This window comes from Cyrtonyx montezumae, unplaced genomic scaffold (assembly GCF_038088225.1).
Source record: "Cyrtonyx montezumae isolate F1298 unplaced genomic scaffold, pur_monq_1.0 scaffold_8, whole genome shotgun sequence".
Taxonomy (NCBI): Eukaryota; Metazoa; Chordata; class Aves; order Galliformes; family Odontophoridae; genus Cyrtonyx; species Cyrtonyx montezumae.
This window is the reverse complement of record NW_027072089.1, coordinates 91,502,396-91,522,761: the sequence shown is the minus strand read 5'-3', so window position 1 is coordinate 91,522,761 and position 20,366 is coordinate 91,502,396. Positions and strand designations below refer to the sequence as shown.

Sequence of the window (20,366 nt, the reverse complement as noted above, 5' to 3'; positions counted from 1 at the left end):
AAATCAAGAAGTTTTCCTAGGAGAAACGGAGTGTAACCTGCTAGATTATCACTTGGTCCTCAAAATTAGTGGGTGAAAAATAGTTGACATAAAACAGTCACAACAGTGATAACATTTACTGTGGATCAGTAAACAGAGCCTAGCCACCAAGGACAAAAGATTAAGAGACTGTGAGACTTTGTGCAGTAATGTCTAACTACAATTGGAAAAATCACACAGAGCAAACTTGCAAATGTTTAGTGGAAACCTGAGATTATGTGAACCAGGTCTTGTGTTTGAAGGGTCTCAGCTGCTAAGTGTATCTTACTCCATACATGTTTCAGAAGTGCCTGATTAGCAACAGCTGGTATCCATAAGATAGGGTACAGATTTTGCTTTTCAGTGTCACATTAGGTAACTATGTCCAGTTTTATCGTGTCCAGCATTTATGCGCTTTTTATACTTCCTACCTTAGTTTTTTTCTATTTGTTATACCTAAGTTTTCTTTCTTTTTTACAGAGATCCTGAAAATACTGTCTTTATCTAGTACGTGTGTCTTTTACTGTGTCAAGGTGTGCTAAAATTGAGTTAATGATTTCCCAGTTAATGATCCCCACACAAGATTTATGAGAGTAACTCCACAAACACCAAAGCATTCCATAGTAAAAAAAAAAAAATTAAGAAAATCAGTGAGGATAAATCATTGTCTTCACTTCAAAATAATACTTTACAAATACATTACCCTAAATGTTGAGAGACTAGCTTTTTTTTTGAACTCTCCTTTGGGAAGCACTTGTGGGTCATAAGTAAGAGTCATTGTAGATTTTCTTTCCCATCAGTTTTGTGTGACTGTGAGAGAATAGATGCGTTAATATTCATAAAATTAAATTACACATTTGTCTCTAGCAATAATACAAAATACTGTCACAAAACAGTTGTAAGGTGTAGCAATGAAAATTATTGGAGATAAGGGCCATCACAGCTCTATCACATTACCTTTTTCTTAGATTAGTCTCTGCAGAGAAATTAGTGCACTTAGAGATGCATATATATTCCACAGGAACTGCTTGACAGGAAACTTAAGAGAATTAGAAAGACAGATGAAGTTTTCCTCTCCAAAGCTTTAGCATACAGAGTTCTCTCTATCTTAAATCATAATACTTAAATGATACCTTAAATGATCTCTCCCTACACCTTTACCTGGTGTAGAGAACCTGCTTTGGCAGGAGGTTGGACTCGATGATCTCTTGAGGTCCCTTCCAACCCCTATGATTCTATGATTCTATGATTAAACTCACTATTTATGGGACTAGATCAAATAAGTTTCTGTCAGAAGCATTGGCTTCTGCCCAAAGATACTTTGGTGCTGATGTTGATAGGGTAATCACCACAGAAGTGAGCAGGAATAGTTTACTCTTACTGTGTTGTACAGTGAGCATCAAAAACACACTACTGGAGAAATATTTTTAAACTGTATATAAAATTCAGCCAAACAGCTAAGCACCCAGCAAAGCCGAATGAAATATATGTATAATTGGCTGAATGAAATACAATTATCAACAGAAAATTTTATGCATGTATCAAGAAGAGTCATTAAAAGAGGTCAAACTGCTTGTCTAAGCCAAGTATGTTGGAGTCCATAGGCAAGCTACTACTGAATTTTTCATTAACAGCTTACCATACATATAATTTTGACTGATCCAGTCTAGTATTCTCTATAGTCCCTTAATATCTGTTCCATGTGATGTTGATGTGTCCCTGCAAACAAAATTTCTTACTGCTCTGGAAAGTAGTCAGATGTGGTCACAGATGACTTCAGTAAATATTTGGAGCCTCAGTAGGAGTAGAAATGGTGTAATGTATCTTTTCCCAGAGAAGTATGTAATTAAAACACACAGATATTCAATTCTTTTGAATATATAAAGTCTATAATGTCACAACTAAATTTTTTTCATAATTTCAGAAAAATATAGCAAAATGTGTGAATTATATTTATTAGGGGGTGTTATATTTCTGATTATTAGTGGAAGGGGGAGAGAAACAGTATTTATAAGTCTTCAATGAAAAGAAAGGTACTACTAGACCTAGTAAAAAAGTATCCTTATTTTCTTGTACAACATCCTCTTCTTCAAATTCTGTGGAGGGTTCTGCACATATCTTAAAACTTAAAAAGATTAGACAGGAGAAATAGTGTTGTGCTTTTGTGGTTTTGATGCCAGTATTCCACATCAGAACATTATGGTGGGAGTTAAAGAGTTAATGCTCTGGTGAAGAGCAGAACAGGGATGGAGCTCCAGACCAGTCACCAGAAGCTCACTCTGGCATCACCAGAAGCTCAATCTAGCATACTTTTTCTCAGCACGTGTGCTTCCCCCGCAGTTTTACTAATGTAAGGTCTCAGATTTTGGATATTTTTGTCTCTCAGTTTTGTTTGATTTTGTTAGATTTAGTAAATTATCATTCCTCCTTTTTAGGCCCATCTGTTATCTCTGTACCACCATTTGAAAGTAAAATAAAAGGATGTTGGTTACGAATGCAGTTACTCTGAGTTCGCTTTCCAATGTTCAGTTGCAAATAGCCAAAAAGCCAGTATCAACAGAAAGCAACATTCTTGAAAATGTAAATAAGTATTTCACACACACACACAAAAAAAGTTTGAATTCTTTACATTAACCTTTTCAGGAAGCTACCTAGCATTCAGTTTATTGTTACAGTAACTAGGTAAACTCCTTCCATGTTCTATATTTCTGTTCCTGTTTGTACAAGGAAAGGAGCTACTAGAATCTGGGAGAGGAGAGAGGAGGGCATTGTTATTGAGAGAATTAGGTTGAAGCAGTGAAGGATGTATTGAGAATTCACGCACTCAAAAGCTGATGGGAGAATTAAGGGTGATATTTTCTTATTGGTAAGACCTGAGACTTTTGTGAGTCATCATTCTGCTTCTTCAGCTGAGTAGAAATGTAAACAGACCATGCCATTCAGTCAAGATACTGTAGGAAATGTTTCCTTAAGGTTTAAACTAGCACACTAAAAGCTCGATGCCCACTTTTCCTTCAGCTATCCTTTCAAATAAACTTTTCAACAGTGCGTTTTTTCATTAATTCCATGAATTATAGAATCATAGCTAAATAAATATACTACGTTGTTTTGTAGAAGAAAAGGTTACATAGTAAACTATTTTTTTAAGTGCATATGCTCCAATAATATGCTAAAGTGAACTGAAGTCACTTCAAGATGCCTTCGTTAAGTATGAAAAAGCTGCAATAACTTCTTCCTGGAGCATTCTCTTCTCCAGCCTAACAATCCCACTCTCAGCCTTTTTTCTCATGAGAGATGCTCCAGCTCTATGATAACCTTTTTGGCCTTCCTCTGTACTCAGTCTAAAAGCTTTATATCTTTCTTATGCTGGGGGCCCTAGGCCTGGATGTAGTACTGTATGTGGGACGTCACTAGGGCAGAGTACAAAGAGATAATTGCTTTCCTTGCTCTTCAAAACACCACTCTTATGAATCAGCTCAGATTACAATTGAATGTCTGAGTTGCAAGTGCATATAAAATGCGCTTGTTCAACTTTTCATCCACCAGTAGCCCAAGTCTTCATCTGTAAGGTTGATCTCAGTCCACTCCTTCCCAGTCTGTTCTCATGTTGAGGAGCTCCCCAAACCAGGTGCAGCACAATGCACTGTCTTGTTGAACTTCATGAGGTTTCCATGGGGCAGTTTCTGAAGCCTGTCCCAGTCACTGAGACCACACCCAGAAGGCAGAATCTGTCATCAATTCTCCATTAACAGAAACATAAAAAAAATTCCAACCCTCGTCCATGTTCTGTTGACAATGTTGAAAACAATTAATGCACTGATAATTATTTTATGTCTGTCCTTAATTTCAATTTTACTTACTCTAACTTGAACTCCAATTACCATGTATTGTACTAAGTATATATGTGGTTCAAGTTCGTGTTTGTATGGCTGAATAGTGTCTCATTATGTATTGTTCCATTCAATATATTATACATTTTAAAGCTCTAATCTGATTTAAGCCCCACACGAGTACCCTTTCTCAGCATAACAGATTTTTTTTTCAGCGGTTTTTTCTTTGAAGATATGAGTGATCTTTATTCTGTTTCTCAACTCCAGCTTTTCACATGCTGAATGTGAATGTGTTGAATGTTTTGAAATTACTTCTAATAATTTAGGTCATAAATCCTTTGTCTACTACATCAGTAACATCCCTTGAGTTTTCCAACAAGTTGTTTTGATACAGCCATGTCATTTCTTTATCACTACTCTGGTAACAGTGAATTCTCTGAAAACTTTATTTTGGTCATTTCTTTCCACTGTATATTGTAAAATATCTCATTTATGAAATATTGTGAAATATTACAAATTTATGTAATTCAGTATCATAATAATTTCACAGAATATGAAAGAGCTTTTCCTCTTCATGAACTATCACAAGAGTACATAAATACAAGAAGTATACAGATTCACTGTCTCAGAAGACAACATCTGTAAGAAGTAAAAATGAAAATATCTTAATCAGTGGATGGTAATTAAATTCAACAGTTCATTATTAACTTGATGAAGAGACTGTGAAAAAAAAAGTGAGAAAATAATACTAGTTAATATAAATTAAGGGTTTGATCCTATCTCCCACCTAAATAGGATTAAGAAATTCACTGACATTTCAGTAGAATTTTGATTTTAAGGGTGTTCTTCATTTACTCTTTTTTCATTTGTTTCTTCTGGATTCTGGACTTTTCCAAAACCATTTTCCATGCTAGTGAGGAGAACAATAGAATTCATATCACCACAGTAACTTTACTGCAAAATTGATATTTGCAAATCTCAAGTGAGATTGCCAAAACACTCATTAACTTCAATGGAATGTGCATTTTTCATTTTTATATAACAACTTTAGTACTTTTTAACTCTATAGCTGAAAGAGTTTAAAACTGCTACAAGTATTTTGAAATTTATATGTATGTGTATGTGTAAATATATATATTACACATATACATAACATGGAGAAATATATATTAAAAAAAAAGGAGGGAGAAAAGGATACTACATACTCTATTTTTTGTCTTCATCATTTGTGTACATCAGATCTTCTGCCTACAACAGTTTGAATGTTTAGTTTAACAACACAGCTAATGACTTTGTCACGGAATTATCTCTAGATCTGAGTCTAAAGGACACACGCAAAAAAAAAATAATAATAATTAAAAAAAAAAAACGAAGGAGAGAGAGGGAAAAAGAAAAAAACTTGATACCCCCCCCCCCATCCCCCCCCCTCCCCGTTTTGCAGCGCGGGCGGCCCAAGTAGGATCGTGCACTCTGGGAGAGAGGAGGAAGGGGAAGAGGGGAAGGGTTTTACATGATGTTCTGGTGTGGAATACTGACAGTAAAAATCACAAAGCCACAACAGAATTCTACAGTAGAACATCATGTAAAACAATGGGAACTAAAGAGTTAATGTTCTGGTTCCATGGACCTGGCGGGCAAAGGAAGAGGAGTGGAACTCCTGGCCGGACACAGCCGCTTTGTCTGGCGCAGCTTGTCTCTCGATTCTGGCTGCGGAGAAAAGCATGTGTGCTTTCCCTGCAGTCTACCAGAGTAAGATCTCTTATGTCGGATATTCTCCCATTTTGTTTCATTTTGTTAGATTTAGTAAATTACCGTTCCTCCTCAGATCGTTGCCGTTGTTTGTTTGATTGATTTTGGTTGTTGTTTTTGTTCGTTCGTTTGTTTGTTTTTGGTATTTAGACCCATGTGCTGCCGCCTTACCCTTCCCCCTCTCTCTCCTTCCCCCAACCATCGGAGCGCACAGCTCTGCTCAGGCGGCCGTGTTGCAGGAGGAGCTGTTTTGGTTTTTTTTTTTTCTTTCTCTCGCTCTCTTTTATTTTATTTTTTTCTTGTGTCCCTGTCACGGTCTCAGATCTAGATACAAATCCGTGACAATTATCTACAACAAAAAATCACAAAACCACAACACTGTTGTGTTACCAATCCACACAGTTCAACAGAAATTGAAACACCAAGAATATCCTATCAAATAAAATTGGAGATCTTACTTTTTATGGGTTGTCTTGTACAGTTTTTGTGTGATTTGTGGGGTAGCATATTGTAGAGCACATTGTGGTAATCTAATCTGAAGTGACAAAAGCACTGGTGATGTTAAAAATGTCTAGAAAAGAGACAGCTATCTCTAGGCTGACAAGTGGGAAGAAAATACACTCTTGAATATTAATGCAATACTGTAGTTTAATGGTAGTAAGAAATCCAAAAGGGCCTGCAGGCCTTTAATAAATGTGAAGCACCCAGAAACAGAGGAAGATGGAAATGATTTTTATTGCATCTTCAAATGACTACACCTTGAGAGAAATAGGTTCATAGGTTCATAAGGTTAGAAAGGACCTACAAGATCATCTAGTCCAACCATCCTCCTATCACTATCCCTACCCAACTACTAAATCAAATCCCTTATTACCTCATCTAAACGCTTCTTGAACAGTGCTAGGGATGGTGCCTCAACCACCTCCCTAGGCAGGCCATTCCAGTGCCTGACCACTCTTTTAGAAAAAAAATGTTTCCTCAGGTCTAATCTAAATCTTCCCCGGAATGTTTCCTAAATGCTTCTGTTCAATCATCCAGTCACAGACAGAACTCACTACGAATCACAGTTTTTGCAAGAGCAAGCTATCTTAAGAACAAGGTACAGAAGACCAGAGAGACTCAGCAGTTTTCCTGCCTCCTGGCACGAATCCTTCCGTTTCCTCATCGGTTGAGTACTTGAGGTTCACAGCCTATCCACCGCTTCTAATTCCGTCAGTGAATGTTCCACTCCTGTAAACTTACATGGTTAACCCTACCCTGTTCTCATATTGTCTTTAGTCTTTACCTATTAGGGTAAGCAGGGATAACCTTTCTTAGTAAGCTTTTCCTTCTGGCTATCGTTCAAACCACAGAACTGTTTTGTACCGGTACATTTCCTAATGTTATTTAAAAATGCAGTTCTTCAATTTCTAAGTAGGAATTTGCCTTGTATCTGAGTTCCGTGGCACCTGTTCAGATCTCTTTAGAGTCATAACATCTTATTGTTATACAAAAATAACATTTCTTTCACCAAAATCTTGTCTTTGTCATAGGTATTGTTTTGCAAGTAGCTTGTGGCTACTCATTTTTTTGTTCATTTTGAATGCTAAATATGCACCACTGGTTTAAAAGTTACAGATGTGAGAATTACCAGCAATTTAGTAATTATCAGCATAGATCACTTATCCTAATTCCTCTTGGTTGCAAGTTCATGCAAATTGCATGTACTGACGAGGAAGAGACTTAAGATGTAACTACAGTCAACTGTTTGGGTAAGGAGTAAATAGCCAAAACTGCGTTAGTGATTGAGACAGTAATCTAGAAGTAATGCAGTCAGCTTGAGGATTGAATCTCCTAGAGTTTTAATTTTCCCTATGGCTGACAGATAGAATGGACCACAAATACTGGAGCAGGCTTGCAAGTCTTGACTTCTATTTTTGGTATGCTCATGTATTCTCAAGACCACCTTATCTGACATGTCAATACAGAACCAATTTAGGACTGAATACTGTGAAAGTCATCATACTCAATGACATAAATTGAGACTGTCATCTAAATCTTCTTTCACTGAAGTGCATCTATTAATAAAGCCTCTGATCTATTTCAGCAGAAAGAAATGTTTCTGAGAAAGAAAACTGTTCCCTGAATTATTGAAAAAAAATGTAAAACAGTATATTAAGAATATAAAAGTAAAACTTTAATGGAGATAACTGTAACTGTAACTGAAGATTAAAGTAAAGAGAAAAAATGTTTACACCTGTGAAATATATTCATTATCTTTCCTGAAGTTTATTTTCCAGATTTATTTTTATTTAATTTACATTAGCAAATATTTCTTGATTTTCTAAACAGAAACACTATTCTTGCTTGCCTGAGCACCAACTGAGCACATGAAGAAAGCTTAATAACAGGAAACTGATCATTTATTATATAGTCAGCAATACAAAATTATGTTAAATACTATCATCAGCATAACAAATATGTTAAATATTAATGGAGAAAAATTCCTTGGGTTAATATTTTATTAGATCATTTAAATTACTAGCAATTAGAGTAAAACCCATCTCACTTTTTATTACTGGAGTGCTATGAGTGAGTGCCCAGGACTGTGAATTTCGATTTCTATGGAATGATCTTTTTAGCAGAATGAACTATGTCATTTTAATTTCATTTTGAGGAATACATGGTCATTTCTTTTTTCTACTGTATCATTTTATGTTAACTAGAATAAACATAGAGAATCAGAGATCACAAAATCATTGAATGGCTTAGATTGGAAGAGACCTAATTCTGTCTAAATTAGGCAGTCTAAAACTGCCTAATTCTAACCATGGACATTCTGCCATGGACAGGGTTGCAAGACACTAGATCAGTCTACCCTGAGCTCCAACCCACTTGACCTTGAACACCTGCAGGGGTGAAACATCCACAACTACTCTGAACAGGCAGTTTCAGTGCCTCACCAGAAGTTCTCTGAGTAAAGAACTTCTTCCTACCACCTAACCTAAACTTGCTGTCTTTTAAACTATTCTCCCTTGTCCTATCCCTATCAAAGCATGTAAAGAGTCAGTTACAAAGAAGATAAGAAAATGATCTTTTTTAAAAACCTATCTTTTTAAAATAAATTAATGATGGAATAAAGCGGACTTCTCCAACTTTAAATATATCTAAACTTCATTGAAATCTGAGCATAGGGTTAACTTCAGGGAAGAAATGCAATTAACCCAGTTAGTAATTACGCTTTACATAACTATGACTGTACAATGTGTACTGTAGTCAAGTCAGCAGAAAAGATAATTCTTTTTTTTTCCAATGTTATTCTGATATCAAAAGAAACTATCACTACCCAGCCTATATTTATAAACCATATCATAAATTTAAAGCTTCTTAGATATTATGAGTTATTGATATACAGTACAGAAGTCATATACACAGCTTTTCAGCTGCTTACACATCTAAAAAAGTTGACACTTGGAGTTAGAAGTAGTCATATGCTATGCTTTCTTAAAATAATTGCCAATATGTAAGGGGAATACTCATACCAATGACTGTAATTTTCAGGAATATATATCAAATTACAGTTAACTAAGATAGATTTTTCATTTTCAAGTATCTTAAACAAGATTTCTGCATAGTACAGATACAGAGAGGTGAAAATTATTGTCATTGACTATTTGTCATCTTACTTAAATAGTGGTGCATGTAATTTGGATCCTAAATGGGGAGGCCCACACTGTCTGTAGTATCTTCAGTACACTTGGTCTACCATCTCTAGGCTTCCAGTCCCACAGAGTTTCGTAGAGCCTCTTTGTCAACCCCTGTGAGGACTGAAAGTCTGTCTTTAGGGCAGCTTTGATGTTATTATTCAATAAGGCCTGCTACCATCAGATTATATATCAGGTGGAATTACCACTCGATGTTGTTTCCTTCTGCTGAGCATTGTACCACTGCACCAGTAAAATGAGTCCTTTGGTCATTCTTAATGACTTGAGGCATCCCATAGGCAGCCATCGACTTGGTGAGTGCCTTGATGGTATGTGCCTGGTTTGCTCTTGTCACTGAATAGGCCTACATAAGCCCACTTGCTGTGTTAGTGCGGGTCAGGGCATATCTCACCCCTTCAGACTGGGGCCCAGTGTAATAAACCTGCCATTGCTGAAGAGGATTGTGTCCTCTAGCAAGACGGGCTGTTGTTTCAGGAAACCGCTTTAGTCTCATCTTGGAGCATACGTGGTAGTCTCAGCATGACTAAATGATATCAGACAGTTGTATGTGCACCCCCCATGCTTTAGTAGCTGCACATATTGTCTTTTCTCCAGTGTACAGCAACTTCTGATGTAAGCAGCAGATGATTTTTTGAATGGTGAATCCTCAACCAGTGTGATGGCTTTATCAGTTCCTACTGACCATAGAGGGTGGCGGCCAGAAATGTGGCAGGCATGTATGGTCCTGTGTTTAACCACATTCCATGTTTAGCAACATACCTGTGCCCCAGATTCATCTGGCATGAATAGTCCATTCCCAGGAGGTCTACTGTGTGATCCAAAGAGTGAGCCTCTGGTACAGAGCCCAGCTATCTATGTACTTTTTTCAGTATACCATCACTGGCTTCCTTAGTTATAGCCAGACATAAGGGTTTTAGGTTCCACTGCCTTTAATGTGGAGTAAGCAGACAAAAACTGTTTTTCTATCATACTATACCTCTCCTCTGCTCTGTGCCAGGCCTGAGACCAGGACCTAGCTGGGGTTCGAATGGAATTCTGGTACCACCATTAGCTCCTACCAAACCCATCCCAAGTCACATAGACAACTACTTTGGCTGAAAGTGTGGAATCAAATATACCCAGCATCTGGGTAACTGCTAGTTTTGCTTGCTGGAAGACCTCATTCCATTCTCGGCCCTTTTTTGTGAGTTGGTATAAGGCTGTACTAAGTGTAATATAAAGGTATCCCAATATCCCCAAAAGTTCTTGTAGCTGCCTTGGTACTGTAGGAACTGAGAATGCTGGAACCTTGTCTATTTTCATACTGGGTTACTACCATCAAATCTTTCCCAACCAAACTACACCCATAAATTTCACTGACAAGCCTGGTCCTTCTGTGGGTTTATAGCTAGTCAGGCCCCGAGCATATCTATGCCTGGTGTATACTCTAGGTCTAACCCAACAGACACCTTATACTCCCAGGGTGGGAGACACCTAACTCACGGGTCAACTGTGTCTGGGTTACAAGAATGTCCCCAAACCCACCAATCACCACCCTATCTCCATGGAATTTAGTTGGATCACCATTAAAAAAGCAAAAAAATCAAGGTTTCCGCACCCATGTCTGATAATGCTACCACTCACTATATGTTCTTGCAGGACCTTCTACATAGGGCATCTGGTCCAATCTGAGGGCCCTAATGTGCAGGGGGGATGGCATCCCCTGTCAAGTAAGTAAATGAACAATTGACAATTCTTTTTCCTCAGATGGCTTGGGAATAGTAACCCAGGTCTCTTTCAGAGGCTTTTTTCCTTTTGTTAGGAACTAGTAAATCTTCCATATTCCATGTTCATGTTGGTGCTTGTTCAGTAATTCTTACCCCTGCTTTTTGAGAGTGTTTTGAAGTTTTTGATTTTCCTCCAGCTGCCTCCATGGCTGAAGGAGGACACAACTAGGTTTGCAATCAATTTTTGCAAATTGAACCACAGCCAAGATTAAATCATTAAACATTTGTCTTTAGATACCTATATGGGTCCCAGTCAAGGTATATGAACTGCGCATAGCCTTTGACACGGTTACAAAAAGCAAATCTATTTCTAAATTGCAAATACATGGATTTTTGACTGCTTTGTGGATAAGGAATTGAGTGGACAGCCACAGCTGAAGAGTTGTAGTCAATTGCTCTATCTCCAGGTGGAGACCAGTGACAAGTGTTCTCCTCTGGGGCTCCATACTGGGATCAGTGTAGTTTAATGCCTTCATTGGTTACAATGGATGATAGGGTTGGGTGCACTCTTAGCAACTTTGTGGAGGACACCAAGTTGAAAAGTGCAGTTGGTCCTCTAAAGGGAAGGGATATTATAAAGAGGGATCTTGTCAGGCTTGTGAAATGGGCCCATGTGAATCTTGTGAAGTTCAATAACGTGAAATGTGAAATCCTGCACCTGGATCAGTGCAACTCCTAGCATCAGTACAGATGAGAGGATAATTGGATTGAGAACACCTTTGCAAACAAAAATCAGAAGTATTGGTGGATGAAAATTTCAACATAACATTACAAATCATACTTTCAGCCTGGAAAGTCAAAAGTATCCTGGTCTGAATCAAAAGAAGAGTAGCCAGCAGTATGAGCTACATGATTATTCTTGCAAGTGAGGCCTGATTACTGCAAAGTTCCATCCAGGTCTGAGGCCTCCAGCACAAAAAAATGCGCAGCTCTTAAAATAGGTCTAGAAAAAGGCCATAAAAATGATCAGATGAAGTACCTCTCCTACAAAAAAAAAAAAAAGGCTGAGTGGGACAGGATTAGTTAGCCTGGAGAAAAGAAGGCTTCTGAGACCTCATTGCAGCATTCCAGTACTTAAAGAAGACATAGGGTGAATACCCTGAATAAATAGTAGCCACACAGTATAACAAAGTTGAACAGTGTATTTTCAGAGGGCTTACACAGATGACATAAAACAACCAACAAATTAGGAAGAACTCACCTATCTCTGAAAGCCAAGGCTAACCTAGAACACCACAGAGAAAGGAGCTTGAACAAGAGATCCTTCTGCAGTGGTGGTCAGCCCTTAAATGGGGTCTGGAAGAGGTGGAGCAAGACTCCACCCCTTCTGGTCACACAGGTGAATTGCCTTCACCTATGCTCCTGTGGCTGACTCAGTGCTCACATCAGGTGATCAATCAGTGGTTCAGGCTGTGATTCAGCAGTTCCCACACAGAGAGCTTTTAAGAAGGATGGAGAATTTTTAAAGGGGCCTGTGATGATAGGACTAAAAGCAGTGTTTTAAGGTGAAAGATGGTAGACCAGGTTAGATAAATAGAAGAAATTCTTCATGATGAGTGTGGGAAGACACTGGAACAGGTTGCAGAAGAGAATTCGTGGGTTGTCTGTTCCTAGAAGCACACAAGGTGATATTGGATGGGGTTTTGGGAAACCTGGTCTAATGAGAGATGTGCCTATCCACAGCAGGGGAACTAGACCATTTGTAAAGATCCATTCCATCCCCAACAATTCTATTATTCTTTAATTGTATATTGTTTACCTAAACTACAATGGGCAATAAAGGCTTCACCCTTTCATTGGTTAAGATGTTGGAATTATGGTCTCACTTGATGACTGTTAATGTTCAGTGTTCCTTTTTGTTTTTGAGTAGACAGGTCCACTCAAAATTCTTCTGCAGAACACATCTATTTTCTTTCAAAGGCCAAAATTAATTGTAATTCAGTTACACTGTATGACTTTTACCAATTCTTTTCTGGTCTTTTTTTCATTCTAACTTTCAGAGGATAAAGTATGGACAACAGTGTACCATGATCTGCAAATGCAGACTTCTGTTGGAGGCAGCAGTCTAGAAAAAGTTTCTGTACTCCAGCTAAACTACAGTGCAACGATGGACCAGATTTCTGCCATTACCAGTAGTGCTGAATACTGTGAGCAGTTTATCTCATATTCTTGCAAGATGTCCCGGCTGCTGAATACACCAGGTAGGCTGAGAATAGGTTATCAATTAAATAGTCTTAAACACCTTTATCTGAACAAATTATCAAGTTCTGCTGCCAGACTTGTTCATTCAGCAGAAATGTTTCTTTGTTCTCCTTCATTAAGGTTCACAAAAAGCTCTAAATAATTGAAAATCCTTAAGGAGAGTTTGCCTTTTTGCTTGCTACTAAAATGAGTTTTGTTGCACCAAAGAAAGATCTGTGTGTTTTTCAGGTTTGTTGCTCTTTAAACAGGTAAAGTAAACATGGTAGCTATGGAACTTTATTCAGTAGAGGGACTGAAAAAATTACTGGAATTTTATCCCAGTTTTTGTCAGTCTTTGTATGCTACAGTCACTGAACTCATTGTCTGAATTAGGGTGGGAGTTTCCCATTCGTAACAGTTTCTTAAACCTGGAGTATCTGGGGGTGATCTGATGCCTTACATAATACCAAAGTGGATTGGCATGTGGTTGTGTGAGAAATGGTATATACTATTACCTATGAGTAAATTAAGTTATGTTTCTCATTTTAATCTGTAACTTTAATGGTAGAGATCTAGCAATAAGTTATGTGCCTACTCAAAAAATGTTACCTATAACTGGACAGTTGTTGCAGAGTCAGTAAGACAGCATATGAGGAAGTAATAATTTTTTAAGGAACTCTTTTAATTTGTACCTAGTACTGTATCTGTGCTCTAATAATGTATGATAGCATTTGACATTAAATAATTTTCTAGTAGTACTTAATGAAGATTGGCTTATATGGAGAAATGGATAATGCATTTTTGTGATTGTGAGATGAATTCATTTTGATAGAAACGGTTAAATGCATTTCAGATGAAAATAATGTCTGGATGCTTACAGTTTTATACTTCATAATGCTTCCCCTCGTGAAATTATTTTGGTATGTTTTCTTATGGTGGTACTTTAACATTCTCAGAAATGTTGCGGGTGTAATTTGCAGATGCCTCTTTCACCATGTTTTTACCCTTTTGCATGGAAAGAAAAAATTATCTTATAAAATCTTTCTAAGCTAGTTTCCTCACCTGGAAACTCAGTTTCTGGAGATATTCATAGAATCATAGAATTACCAAGGTTGGATAAAACCCACAGGATCACCCAGTCCAAACATCCACGCATCACCAATAGTTCTCACTAAACTATGTCCCTCAACACAATATCCAAATGTTCCTTGAACACCTTCGGGGTCGTTGACTCCAATACTTCCCTACATTGCCCATTGGGCTTCTGGGCTGCAAGTGAACATTGTTGACTCATGTGGAGTCTTTTAATCAACTGACACTGTCAAATCCTTCTCCTCGGGCCTCTCTCAAGTCATTTTCCACTCAGCCTGTATCTGTGCTTGAGATTGCCCCAAACCAGATGCAGGACCATTCACTTGGCCTTCTTGAACTTCATGAGACTGGCCATCTCCGAAGCATGTCCAGATCCCTATGGACAGATTCCTTTACTCTGGAGTGTCAACTACACCACTCAGCTTGGTGTCATCAGCAAACCTGCTGAGGGTGTGCTAGATTCCACTGTCCATGCTGCCTACAGAGGTGTTAAATAATACTAATCCCAGCACTAATCCCTAAGGAACACTTGCTATCTCTCTCCACTTGGATATCGAGGCATTTACTGCAACTCTCAGAGTGTGATCATCCATCCAGTCTCTTATCTATTGAGAGTTTTACCCATCAAATCCATTTTTCTTCAATTTGGTGACCAGGATGTTACACAGGACAGTGCTGAATGCTTTGCACAAGTAAAGGTAGATGATGTTAGTTGCTCTTCCTTTATCCACTAACACTGTAACTCTAAAAGGCCTTCTCGTTGTTTTACTTCTACATTCTGCAGCTTGGTGTGGCTAGATCCCTTGCCAGTGAAGTCTAAGGCAAAGTTGAGTACCTCAACTTGCTCAACATCCCTCATGACCCAGCCTCCAGTTTCCCTCTAGAGAGGGCCCATGTCTTCCCTGGCCTTTCTTTTATCACTGATAGACCAGTGGAATTTTTTTCTTGTTCCCCATTGTATCCCTGGATAGATCTAATTATGTCTGTGTTTTACCTTTCCTAACCTGATCCTTGGCTGCTTGGACATCATCTTTGCAGTCCTCCCAGGTAACCCATTCCTGCTTCACTCCCTATAGACTTTCTTTTTGCTCTAAAGTAAGTCCAGGAATTCCTTGATGATCTACAGAAGCCTTCTGGCATTCTTACCTACCTTCCTCTTTTTCAAGATGCACCACTTCTGGGCTTGGAGGAGATGGTCCTTTAATACTGATGAGTCTGGTCAACTCTGGGGCTTTATCCCATGTCACCCTGCCAAGCAGTTCCCTGAAGAGGTCAAAGTCTGCTTTTCTGAAGTCCAGAGTAGGAAGCCTGCTATGCACGCTCTTTGGTGCCCTAAGGGTCTTGAACACCACCATTTTGTGTTCACTGCAGCCAAGGATGCCCTGCTGTATTGTCCCTCCAATATCTATTGGGATGGTTGAAGTCCCCTATGGGGACCATATTTCGTGAATGCGAAACTTTTCTTATCTGTTTATAGAGGGCCTTCTCCACTCAGTCTTCCTGATTGGACACTCTGTAACAGGCCCCTATGTCATGGTTTTATGATTTTTTGGTACTGGTATTCCACGTCATAACATCATGTAGTGTATTGGGAGTTAAAGAGTTAATCCTCCAGCTCTGTGGATCATCAATAGTTCCAGGTATACCTGTCTCAGAAGAGAAGAAGAACTACATTCCCCAGAGGACTTTGCGATGCTTTGCGTTCTTACGTGTTTACGCTCAGAGGGAAAGGTAAAAACTGTCTGTGGTCACTCTCTTTCCTTTGGGATCGACTCAGCAGTGGGTGCTTGCTGCCGTCTCGCCTTCAGCATTAGCATAAGGCCTTCGGTTTATCGGACACTCTCTCTTGCTCATTTTACTTAATTGGAATTAAAGCTAATAAATCATGTTGTATTATATTGTGTTATTTTGACAATTTTCGATATCTATTTAGTAAATTAGCTTTCCTCCTCAGATCATTGCCGCTGTTTTGTTTCTAGGCCCATCTCCCTTTTCTCCTTCCTCCTTCCCCTTTCCTGGGCCGTGGGTCCGTGTGTCCCTGCACCAATCGTCACAGAACCGGGCCAAACTTGCCCGTAAACCGGTGACACCCTACTATGATGTTTCCTTTCTCTGCCTTCCCTTTATCCTTAACCCATAAGCTCTCTGTGATCTCCACATCTGTCACCAGGTGGAGCTCCATGGATTCCAACTGGTCATTAATGTAGAGGGTAACATCCCCTTCTCCCCTGCCTATCTTTCCTAAAGAGTTTATACCCATCTATTCCTACATTCTGGTCATGAGAGCCATCCCACAATGTCTCAGTGATGCCAGTGACATCATAGCTCTGTAAGCACATGCACACTTGCATCTCTTCTTGCTTGTTCCCCATGTTCCATGAATTAATTTATAGACATTTGATTTGTGTTCCAACCTATCCTACCAATCTACAACAATCACAGACTTTGAATTAAATTGATACATGCTTTTAAATTAGAATTAATACATAAATCAATCAGTTGTAAGGCTGAATCCTCTAGCAAAGTTGTCAGTTCTTGAACTGTATCATTTTTAACCATTTTACTTGGTAATTTCATGTTGAGAACTAAAAAACAAACAAAAAACTTCAAGAGCACATGAAGAGATATAACTTAGAGGAGAACTCAAGAATTCAGAGCTGTTTCAGTGACTAGTCCAATTGCAAAAATACTTCAGATCAAATAGCATGTGTAAGTGTGAAGCTCTAATTGGACTAATGAAATGTTTGTACCCTAAAACTATTTTCTTTGACACTCTTCTGAAATTCTAATGAAAGAAAGCAATAGCAATGTTTTTTTCCACTGCAGTCCAGGACATGCTGAGACACTGATAGCCAGTTTATTCAATTTTTGACCTAAACTTGCTCTAAATTTTCAAAAAACTTCATTTTGAAAACATAGCAAAACCTATTAAAATTAATCAAAACCTAAAACCTGCTAATGTTGCAAAATAACTTCTAATTATTCCACTGATCTCGAACAAGTTACGCTATATTCAATTTTAAATTCTGAAGTCTTATTCAATTTTTCCCACTGCATAAAGGTATTTAAGCATTTTTAATATTACACATTTGTATTATTCTGCATCACTTTCTAGAGCTGTTTCATAGCAATCTTAATTTCACCAAAATCATCTAATATTAACTGTAGTGAAAACAACTCCAAATTGAGAACAAAGTGATTAAATGCAAACATGATTGTTGCGGAATTATTTTGTTAGCTGCCATGAGACTTTTAGCAAGCACAGACAGTGGTTTAGTTTCCACATCATCTTCTAAAAATACTACTATGTTGTCCTCTTCCCAACCAGCTTTCAAATTACAAAGTTTCTCTATAGCAGTGTTGATGTATCGTTTCCTTATTCCTGCTGCTATACTCCGATCTTCTCTCACTGTTCATTCCAGGCTTTGGAGTCCACTTCTGCCTATCTTCTCTGGAAACATCTGAAAAAGATTTGATAAATGATGCAAACAGAGAATCAGTTAACATTAATTTTAATAGTTTGAAAAAGTGGTCAGTGAAAGCAATAAGCCTTGTCAGTGTATTCACAATTAATAAAGAATTAGTCTTTACAAAAGCAAGCAAGAGAAGAGGAAAAACATAAAAGTGAATCAATTAGGAAAGGCCTAACAATTAATAAGCAAAAAAAACCAAACAAACAAACAAAAAAAAACACTTGTTTCTTTAAGATTGAAGCTGTGTATTACTTCTGTTGTGCTTTTTTTTTTTTTTCTTTACAAGTTTGCTACTGAATATTTATAATTCAGGTGGTAAATATTTGGAATCCTCTAACTTCTAAAATATTTCTTATTTGAAAAGATCTTTCTTTTCAAACTGAATTCTTAGAGTTATCTAACACAAAAATCTTGGTTCCATCATTTGTTTTTAATCATTTACTGACTACAATCTTGGGTAAATTTGGACACTAGTTCATAAGATTTTTGTTCACTATTTAAAATCAAATCATGGGAGGAAATTAGGCTGATTCTCATTAATAACTTTTTGAGTCATAGGAGAATTAATTTTTTTTTTTTTTGTCACCAGTTCATGAATTTCTGTCTTCAGTTAAACAACATTCACACAAAAGATAGCATCCTTAAAAAAACAATGAAAATAAAAATAAATAAATAAATAAATAAAACTACACACACTTCAGTATTACTATTTATAAATCAGTCAAGTGGAAAATAAAGTAAGTTCTTATGATGTAGCACATATATATTTGGGTTGGTTGCCATGTCAGCCTCAAATGAAAATCTTGGTTTTTCACTGTGATTTCGGTTTTATATAAAAATTGTCACATACTTAAAGGAACATATATTACCCTGAAACTTTAACAACTGAATTCACCTACTTTCATTATACAAAAGTAAAACCTTACTGAAATCTGACAGAATAATTATACTTTCAATGGAGTCCATATTTGATACTTTTTGCAAAACACTAATAGTCATCCCACACAGGAAACAATGTTGTGTGATAAGTGATCTGACATAATGGGTGGCTGGATTATCTTCTTTCTGTCCGAATGTTACTTTAGACTAAGAAGTCTGTATGTGAGTGCTAAGAAGACTAGAGACTGATACTAGGATGCTCCAGAAAAATGTGGATCAATTACCTGTACATTTTTCAATTAAGCATATGTGAATATGAGTTGCTTTACTGAATATTAACCAATTGGATGTCAGGAAGAAGTTATCTGTGTAATACTAACTTCAGAGAAAATCAAAGGAAAAGTCTTTCCACTACTTTTTTTTTTTTTTAATCAAATATCTCATTAATGTTAGAGATTTCTTGATTACTTGCACATGAACATGATTTTGAATAGCAGAGATAGCCATCAGGCCACAAATTAAGGTACATTACTAATCAGAACAAGAGTTCAGCAAGATTAAGCAAGCTATGTGCTTAGTATGGTCAATATTGATCTACACTGATCATTAAACTGTTGCCAGCAATCCTCTCAATTCATCAAGATTGCTACACATAGCATAGAAATCCTTAAACAAGCAAAAGCTTAATCCCAATTCCAAACAAAACAAAACACTCCTTACTTTCAGTTCTCCACACATTTGGAGGATTTTGTTAAGGTACTTTTGAATCTGTGAGTATAAAATGGCTTAGTAGAGCTGCATATCAACACAGATTAATTAACTTTGGTGATATTTCTGGGCTGTTGAGCAGCTTCAGGTTTTTCCAGGAAAGTAATTGTTACAGTGTCTCTTCGAAGATTTCTTGCTACTTGACACAGTGCTTTGCAAGAAGTGATGAAAACACATTCCTTGTCACCGGGACCGGATGATTAAAAAGAGAGAAACTTTGATCTGTTGTCTCCATGTCATTCAAGAGTAACATCACTGTAAAAGCATTTTAGATTTTACAGAAGTGTAAATGAAATCAGAGTAAGTTAAAAATGTCAGAGGTACAGACACAATAAAATGTCAAAAATGAATGAGTAAAGGGGAAAGAGAAAATAGAGGAACTCTTAGGAGGGACTGATAGTGGAAAACAGAATTACTACTTCTTAAGGTGATGGGAAAAAGTATTCTGTTTAATAGTACAGTATGTTTCAAAATGCAGATATTTTTGTGGACATGATTTAAACTTGATGCAATAGATTGATTATAGCTATTTATCTATGCAAGTGATTTGGTAGACATGACATTAAAAAAAAAAAAAACTATCTTGAATGAACAAGTTAGTAAGAGCGACCTTGTATATTCCAAATATCTATTGCATACCAGAAGTTTAAACAAAACATAACCACCACTATCATCATAACAGTTGTTGCAAAGCACAGAATCATGGAATCTTTGAATATCCTTTGTTGGAAGGGTTATCAAGTCCAATTCCTGGCTCTACAAAGGACTGTAGAAAAAAAAATTAGATTGTATGTCTGAGAGAGCTGTCAAGATGCTTCTTGAACTCCAGCATGCTCAGCACTGTGACAGCTTCCCTGGGGAGCTTGTTCCAGTGCTTGATCACTTTCTCAGTGAAGAACCTGCTCC

At 37.4% G+C, this 20,366-nt stretch overlaps 1 protein-coding gene across 1 annotated transcript in view; it reads left to right on the top strand.

The window, feature by feature from the left end:
- Positions 1–20,366, top strand: part of CNTNAP2 (contactin associated protein 2) — a 677,682-nt gene that overhangs the window by 493,631 nt on the left and 163,685 nt on the right. The window contains exon 13 of the mRNA XM_065752999.1: positions 13,068–13,268. Within this exon, the coding sequence (XP_065609071.1) occupies positions 13,068–13,268 (201 nt within the window). The remainder of the gene's footprint in view (positions 1–13,067; positions 13,269–20,366) is intronic.